This window comes from Acanthochromis polyacanthus, chromosome 7 (genome assembly GCF_021347895.1).
Source record: "Acanthochromis polyacanthus isolate Apoly-LR-REF ecotype Palm Island chromosome 7, KAUST_Apoly_ChrSc, whole genome shotgun sequence".
In the NCBI taxonomy this organism is placed as follows: domain Eukaryota; kingdom Metazoa; phylum Chordata; class Actinopteri; family Pomacentridae; genus Acanthochromis; species Acanthochromis polyacanthus.
This window is the reverse complement of record NC_067119.1, coordinates 25846149-25854903: the sequence shown is the minus strand read 5'-3', so window position 1 is coordinate 25854903 and position 8755 is coordinate 25846149. Positions and strand designations below refer to the sequence as shown.

General features: G+C 42.7%; 1 protein-coding gene across 3 annotated transcripts in view; it reads right to left on the bottom strand.

Moving 5' to 3' along the window:
* Positions 1 to 313: 313 nt before the first annotated feature.
* The window catches only part of tcf7l1b (transcription factor 7 like 1b), a 33165-nt gene continuing 24723 nt past the window's right edge, over positions 314 to 8755 (bottom strand). Inside the window, exons 5-13 of one of the 3 annotated variants that reach the window (XM_022197739.2) lie at positions 6036 to 6171; positions 5366 to 5468; positions 4704 to 4787; positions 2569 to 2712; positions 2285 to 2447; positions 2080 to 2187; positions 1836 to 1887; positions 1587 to 1615; positions 1111 to 1234 (exon numbers count right to left, since the gene is read on the bottom strand). In XM_022197739.2, coding sequence (XP_022053431.1) covers positions 1596 to 1615; positions 1836 to 1887; positions 2080 to 2187; positions 2285 to 2447; positions 2569 to 2712; positions 4704 to 4787; positions 5366 to 5468; positions 6036 to 6171 — 810 coding nt within the window. In that variant the 3' untranslated portion in view covers positions 1111 to 1234; positions 1587 to 1595. Of the gene's footprint in view, positions 1235 to 1586; positions 1616 to 1835; positions 1888 to 2079; positions 2188 to 2284; positions 2448 to 2568; positions 2713 to 4703; positions 4788 to 5365; positions 5469 to 6035; positions 6172 to 8755 lie in introns of all 3 variants that reach the window. The other 2 variants (XM_022197737.2, XM_022197738.2) reach the window with 2 other exon arrangements.

Below are 8755 nucleotides of genomic sequence, written 5' to 3'. Positions count from 1 at the left end.
AAAGTCTTTGCCATCATCAGCAAGGTTTTTATAAAGATGCTACGTACAGAAAACTAAAGCAGAATGCAAGCATTAAAAAATGACAAGTGTGTGATGGCCTTTTTCAATTTCTGTGTGGCTGTAATGAAATTGCTCTGCTCATTAATCTACATTTGCAACACCTACAAAAGGCTAATATGAATTTGTTATGCACTGTTGCCACTATTATGAGAATATTAATCCTAACCACATTACCTTGTAAAAGAAATTCCTCCTTATTAAATGTTAAAAACATGGGCTGATAGAATGCGAACAGACAGACTGAGACAGTTCCTTTAAGAAACAGTTTCAAATGTTTATTTAACATGTCAAAGAAGGGGCACACACTCGTGAATTGAAAAGGGGGGGGCTGCAATTATTGGCCAGTACTAGGACTTAAACTTCATACTAACATTAATCAGGTTTTGGCTAAAAAGAAAATGTGTTTTTGTTTCTTTTTGCTTTTATAAAGAAACTTTATGTACATTGGTTCTTTTATACAAGAGGTTCATTGGATAAATGCATCAAAAAGAAACCAGTTCTGCAGTAAACTTTACAAAAAATACATTTTGTTTTCATTGAGAGATGTAGAAAAGGAGACAGTCAAATATTGACCAATAATATTTCTTCCTTTTCATTATTTAGAAAAAAAGTTGTTCTAATACCTATTTTAAAAGAGAAGCAATATACAGCACAATAAATGGGGGGGGTGGGAATTTTGACTTTTGCCGGATTCATTCAGTTGGTTTGGTAACCAAGGAGAGGGGCTGCGACTGGAACAGGGCATGATGGGAGTGAAGGGCTGCCTGGTGGAAGGGGGAAGGAGGGGAGAGCATGGAGGGGTGCAGAGAGGTGAAAGGGATTGGCCGGGTGAGGATGGGTGTGTTCGACTGGCTACCTGAAGTACCAATGGGGATGGAGATGCTGGGTTGGGAGGAAGAGGAGGAGGAAGAGGAGGAGGAAGAGGAGGATGTGGATCCAGAGGCCTTCCCAGGTAGGGAGAAGTGGTGGTGCATGCGTCCCTCCGGTTTGGTGGTGAGCGATAGCGGCTGGGCCTGCTCGGAGTGGGTGGCGGCGGGAGCGGCGGGGGAGGCCAGCGCTGCAGAGGGGGTGGCCGGAGAGTCCAGCATGCTTCCGTGAGACGACGCGGGACTGTCGCACATCTTCTCCGAGGGCAGGTACTGCACGCACTGCTTCTTAGTTCTTATCGAGAAGTCTGGGGGAAACAACGGGAGAAGCGGAGAAGCTGAATTATGGATCAGCTGCTGGATTCGTATCTGGTTCATGTCCCTCAATGCTGCAGCTGACAGAAGTGTACGAGCGATTATTTAAACAATGAATGTGATGTGAAACTTCTGAAACGTGACATTTTTCAAATCAACTTGGAAAGACGTTACGACAGGGAGAGCGAAACAGGATGTTCACAGCATATCCAGATGTTATGCATGTATGATTCAAAAAAAGGAACATGACACAGAATGAACACTAAAATGTGCACTGAAGAGTGGAGAGTTCTCTTATTTTGGGAAAGTTACAGTGGTCACATGGTTGCACAACAGCAGACATACCTGCCACTATTAGCACTGAACCTCATAAGCTGCTTGTCAAAGTACAGAAGCAGGGAAAGAAGTTAGTAGGTGCTAATGAGGGGATAGCGTTCATGTTAAGAACAAAACTAATCCAATAAAGTTGCAGTTTCAGGCTACACTTTAGGCCTGCAAGAAAAAAAACACGCTCTTGAGGTAAGTTTCTACAGTTATTCCTTCTTCTCAACTGCGAAAACAGAAAACAAATAACACGAAGAACAGGCCTCTTACCTTCTGGTTTTGAGTCTGGCTTATTCTCTCTCTTCCTCTTTTTCCGCTTTCCCTGCACAGATCAAACAATACAGTTAAAGAGTGTTTTTCGTAGTAAAAGCAAACCGCCTCAACGGTTTCACTTCATGAGATCAAAAGTGCAGTTACTATAATTAACTGATACACTCATATCTTACTGAAACTAATGGGAAATACGCTGTTGTTCCTCTGCTCACTGATATGAGAGCCGATACGTGCTACTCACGTAGTTATCGCGTGCTGACCATCCTGGATACAGCTGGGAGTGGAGTTGCCTCTCTTTTCTGGCCAGCTCGTAGTATTTGGCTTGTTCCTCTCTTGACAGGGAATGCCACTGCGGACAAAGAAGATGTCAAAGAGGTGTTAAATACATGCGCACATACAGTATGTAATTACAAGCTCTCATGCATGTTTGTGTCTGTGCTGCTTACCCGTCTTCCAAGGATCTGGTTGATGGCAGCACTCTCCTTCAGAGTGCACTCTGCCACCACTTTGGCTCTCATCTCCTTCATATACAGCATGAAAGCATTCAAAGGCTTCTTGATATGAGGCTTCTTGTCCTCTTCTTTCTTGGGAGGAACGGGGGACTTCCTGCTAATCCGAAACATTGAAAATTAAGTGTGAACGGCGGCGAATTACCGGTAAATTTTAGCACACAAGATGAATGATTACGCAGCAACAATAGCAGGTTTTTGACGGTTTTCGTTGTCCTTACGCGTGCATCGAAGGGCTGATGTTGTCACTGCTGGGCTCCTGCTTGATGGCCGGGGAGACGATGGCAGGATGGGGGATGCCAGTCTGGTGGAGGCTGTGTGGAGGTGGAGTCACCATGTGAGGGGAGAAACGGCTGGACACCAAGCTGGGAAAGGAAGGCGACATTTTAAGAGTGGGGTTTTAACAGTGAGCCTCTGTCAACTTGACGAGAAAAGGTTCAGCTAACTTGGCGCACAACCGCCCTGCCTTACCCTCTGGGTGAAACTCGCGGTGCCTACTGCCTCTGTCTAGACTAAATGCAGACGCACAATGAGTAACATGCTTGCTTTTTTGTTCAAATAAAGACTTTTTCAAAAGCCCCTTTATTCACCAATGGCTGGAGAAAAGTGGAGTGTGTTGTTACCATGGCGACAGCATGGCCGTGACACCTGAAACCTCTTTCCTTACCACGTTCCAGACCATGGAGAGCGTTCTGACAGCCGTCCACACAGAACACCTTTGCAAAGTGTCTCTCTCAATTTCCAATTGTTAATACAAAGGAGCATTGTAGTGGACAAAGGGGGAATTTAAGCTGCATACCCCTGTATCACTCACACTCTAGTTAATGTTGGATCGGAAAATTCCTCTATTCAAAGTGTTTTAACATGTTACACAGGCTGACATGAGAAACACATGCAGAATATAATATGTGCTTCACCTTTTGGTACACGCGGGTTGAACCTACCCAACATTAACCTACATGATCAGCCTTCTCCAATCATTTCTAACCATCAAACCCAACAACAAATGTGGTCCAGGTTACAAATCCAGTGTTTCTTTTTGACTCATCATCCAACTTTCACTATTAATATAAACTCTTACCTAAAGGAAAAACTGTGTAAAAAATACATAAAGTTTAATAAAATATCTCTACTGCAGAGTAAATTCTCAAATCATGTTTCTTTTTCCCTTTTTTTCTTGAATACACTTAATAATTGATGCTGTATAAACAAGGAGGTTCCATATCATTCCCTTGATGCTAACAGACCTACACCAACTTATCTTTGTAAACATCATACTTTTTCCCCAATGAATAACTCAAGGCTGCTCCAAGTGATGGCATGCAGTCAAGCTCAATGTTCTGAAAAAAATATGCTCCCATTAGCATCAGTCTATATTGTTGCCATGCAAATTTATTCTTAACCTTTTATTGGCCTCTTCAGTTATATCTTATTAAATCTGATTAACAGATTAAGTTGAAAATATATCATGAGCCTCATTCACTCTGGCTTCTTTTACGCAGGTTTCTAAATGTTCGAGACATTTAAACATTATTTAAAAGCTAAAAATTGTGCGGATTGGTGCAATATTTGGCATTCGATAAACGTGATGGATTAAATAGTGTGAAAACTTCCGTGAGGTAGGTTGTGATTGTTGTGAGTTCATCTCACGATGGAGCTACACATGCTATTGATCACAGAGGCCCCTCTGAATATTTCATCTCATACTAACACCGGAAGGCTCGCTACAAATCTTTCCAATTTTGACAGAGGGTCAGAGAGTTTAGTCTGATGGGACGTGTAGGTTCAGATGAGCTTTGATTTGTCCTAATCGATTCTCAGCCCTTTCATCTCTGCGGTGTGTGTGCGTGCATGCGTATGTGCATGTGTGTGTGTGTGTGTGTGTGTGTGTTGTAGAGTGGCTCAGAACACCGACTTGACCACAGAAGTTTAGCTCTGAGAAAAAAGACAGCAGAGGAGTGCTGAATGCCAATAACGCGTTCACTCTGTTTAACAAGCCGAAGCTGTCTCTGACAGACTTAGACCTCACATCCCTTTGTAGTCCTAAAATCACTCTGCCCGTCCACGATCTGGCAATGTTTTGTCCAAGTGGAAGCAGGTTATTTAATTTCACTTTACATCGAAAATTTGTGAGGTTTGAAAAATATCAAGCAACCACTATTAAAAATAACTGGATTGATTTAACGATATGTCCAACGGTGGTTTAAAACTGCACACCGGCTATTTATTTTGTTACAGGGTAAATAGACAGGCAAAGAAAGGAGGGGAAATGTGATTACAGCATGTCATAGAAGCAGCAGATATTAGATGTCTCCCTTTGGGAGGGTGGGGGTGTTGCTGAACATGATCCACTCACCTGGACATGGATGCATTCATCGCTAGCGCTGGATAGGGGTGACGGAATCCCCCCGGAGGGATGGAGTACATGTGCTGGCCCTGCCTGGGAGACGGAGGGAGATGGAGTGAGCAAAAGCTCCAGTGTGAGGTGGATCAAACACAGCTGACGGCTAACCCACCAGCACTAATCCTCCACTCATCAACTCAAATCCCCTGCTTGTGGAACAGCACCGTTGCAATTGATTATAAGATCCGTAGCAAAACCCATAAATGTTCATAAATTTCTCCTGGTAAATAGAAATGTTTTAATTTGTCATTATTGTGAAGTGTCGCACCTGCACTTGAACTGTGCAGCACAAAACTCGGGACACGGCTCTCAACAAAAATTACTAAAATGCTGTCATTTTAATACTCGTCTTCATGCTTGACTTGAACTTAAAAAAAAAGCATGGTTGCGCTTCCCTGAATTTTATCTGCCTCCAAGTAGTTGTCTGAAGTTAATCAGTTAGCATAATGACTTTAAGTATAGCAGGGAAATATGCAACATGCCAAACAAAAGTGGAAGAAAGTGATTTGAGATGTTTGTCATTAACACTGAGGATAGCTTTTGATATTGAACTTGCACTTTTTCAAATAAAAACACATCTGCCTGATTGCACAGTTAATAAAAAATAAACTTACTGTGGCATGAGCCAGCTCAGGGGGTGAGCAATCGAACCGACAGCCCCAGGAGACAGGGGGTAGTATGGAGAGAGTTCTGATGGGTGAGGTGTCCGAGGAATACCTGCAGGTGCAACAGGAGATAGAGAAAAATTATATTTTGCAATTTGAAAGTATTTGCTAACACCTAAACTATGCTCTTCATTCTTCACCAAAAATTCAATTCTTGAGTTTAAGTTTGAAAGGTAGCTGAATTAATTTTGTCATAAACCACAGGAGCTGTGGTGAATGCAGTCTGGTGATTTCAATAGCAATGAGGTTTTCAAGGTGGTAAAATATTAAAAAGTCCTTAGAAACTTACAAAATAAATTGCAAACCGTTTTTTAAAATATATTTTTTGCCAAAAAGGTGTCAGAGACATTGTTTCCTTCTTAAAACATCATGACCCCGTCAAGCTTGTTAGTGTGCGTTTGTGCACATTAGAGTTCCTGAATCCTGGCTTATGTGGATGTTTCACTGCAGTCGCGTTTTGATTCCATTGTAACTGACATGAATGTAAACTGACTAAAGCCTCAGAGCTGCGTAAGAGAAAACAAAACTGCAGTTTTTAACGCTAACTTTCGAAATTACAGATTTTATGGAGAATACTTCTACACTTCTACTGATGTGAGTCAATGTCTGTCCATCATACCTGTCTTTGGGTCGAGGATCTCTGGAGAGAGGTGTGACGGTGGCGTGCCGGGGGAGAAGTGTTCATTGCTGTAGGTGATGAGAGGTGTCAGCGGGTGGACGTGGTGGGCATGCTGTACCACTGGGACTTTATTGGACTGAAGAAAAGACACACAGTTCCAAAGTTGGAGGTGAGAAACAAGTATTCAAAATAGTATGAGGCATTTTATGAAATTTTCTACTTTAACTTTCTGTGTTTGTTTCTGAGTGTTTGTAGCTGAAACATGTCACAACTTAAATGTGCAGTTCATGACACTACTGGCCATTAAAGGCATGGAGTAAACAGGCCATCATGTGTGAATGCCCTCCATGGTAAACATCACAGTTTGTGCGTGTGACCGGCCCGGTGATGCAATCTGGACCAGCACCAAGCAGCACTAAAAAGGCTTGCAGCCGCATGCCAAGATCATTACGGTCGTTTAGTTGAGGAGAGAACTGTTTGTTCAGTCCAACAAGAAAAACAACGGTGCCACCGAGTCCAAAAGTCGCACCAGCAAGCCACAAACAAACACAATCAAGCTTAGGTAAACCGAATACCATAAACATGTAGCGACATCATCTCCCATTCTGTCTGACAGCGGCCGTCACTATGGCTGGGTTACGCTGCCACGTCACACTGCAGTTTACTCCGATGTTGGAAAACCACTTAAAATTCTGTATAACTTCAGATAAGTGGTGAAGAACAGAGAGTCCACAGATGAAACTTCCTCTGATATGCAGTGTGTGTTTCTTTGTGTTTACCACAACGCTTAGCGCACACTGAAAACAGCATTACGGTGACGACGGGGAAGATGAAGACAACAATAATAATAACCAGCGTCTCTACTTTCATTAGGCAGCGCTCGGCCTAGCAGTCATTTCCCCTGGCTGCCTGGCTGAATGGAGCACTTGTTGGCTCAACTTGTCACATGGGAGGGTCAAGGGGTGGGAGGGGAGAAAGGAGTCTTGTTCCTCCAGGCTAACCTTTCTTCAATATCCCTCCCCACCCCCTTCTCAACCTCTGTCTCTCTCCAACGTGGTCTGCTGGGGAACAAGGTTTGCATTGAGACTTCTGTACACTCTCTTGCTTCACGCTGCTTAGAATTGTTCCAAATCTTCGCTTTTTTTTCTTCCCTGCCACTTTTTTCTTTTTTCTGCAAAGGAAGGTCCAACCTTTTCCTCCTTTTAAATCTTTAGCAAATTGGTTTCTCCCATGTTTAAAGCACGCTTTGATTCCAGATGGAGTGAGGAAAATATTTACTGGTGTTAAACATGGCTATATTAAGAGCACTTTGCTCAAGACTTTTTCAGCTTCTCCAGACTCAGAGCACATAAGGTCAATGCCAACGATGAAACACAATTTCACAGCGCACAGAAAAGGCTTTGATAAAGCTTCATGGCAGAAATAATGTTGACTTACTGGGTTAAAATCCCAGGTCCCACATGTCATGTATATTTGAGATGTGCTTTGTTGTTCTACTCCATGTACAATATGCCTGAATTTTCCCTATATTGTGAGGGTTGTTTGAGACCTCTAGACCTGGGTGCCAACACATTTTGGGAAGCAGTTCAGTGAGAATTTGAAATGACGCCTATTAATTATTCATATCCTGGAATACATGAATCGTGTGCTCTAAACATATTTCGAAGTTTGAAGGCACTAGTTTCAACTCCGGGCTGCCTTTCGCTTCGGCAGCACGACAAAATGCGGAGGAAAAAATGCGGCGTGCAGCTTCCACATATGCAAAGCTATTCTGACCTGTATCATACCTGCCACAGCTTCTCCGCTAGAAATAAACATGGCTACTTCATCTAGTAAATTCCTCTCTTAAAATGGTGACATTTTTAAATTAAATTAATCAAAATCAGCATATTTTAAAAACTAATTCAAAATAATTAAGCTCTCCAGACCCTGGAGAGCATAAAATGTGAATTTTATACAACTGAAACACCAGACTAATGGCTCAAACTCCACTTAAAAGTACACAGTGACGCATCAATGCCTTCTTTGACTTGGTTTATGTGTAGAGGTAATATTCCCGTAGCTTATGACAGCATCGTATGTCTGGTTTCATGATCCACGAGCAAAGTGTAATAAGAAAACCACAAGGAACATGAGCCGTGTTTTAAATATAAACAACACCTACATGATAGAAGGAAAAGCAGATGGTATCTACACTGACAGACAGAAATCCTGCTCTGTACATGGATGTGCTGGTTGTAAACAGGTCTGCAGTGGTGCAGAACTCTCGGCTAGGAAGAAAAAAAACACCCAGAACTGGTCTTAGAGCAATTTGACATAGTAACAGGAAGGTTTGAAAACACACACACAGACACACACACACACACACACACACACACACACACACACACACACACACACACACACACACACACACACACACACACACACACACACACACACACACACACACACACACACACAGCAGAAAGTTGCTGAGCTGCAGCAGAGAAAAGATGTCTGTCTCTAAAGAGGGTTTGAAGCTAAAAAGGCCGAGGTGGCAGTACCTTGCTTGGCTGTCCAACTTGGAACGGCGCTAAGAAAAGCACAGTCCTTGGTCAATGTGGGTGGAGGGGTGGATTTCATTCAAGCAAACATGTTTTTGGATCCTGCACATCTGAATTGAATTACTAGGCAAACAGCCGATGGGGAAGAGAGCTTAGAACAAACTGAATAACCCC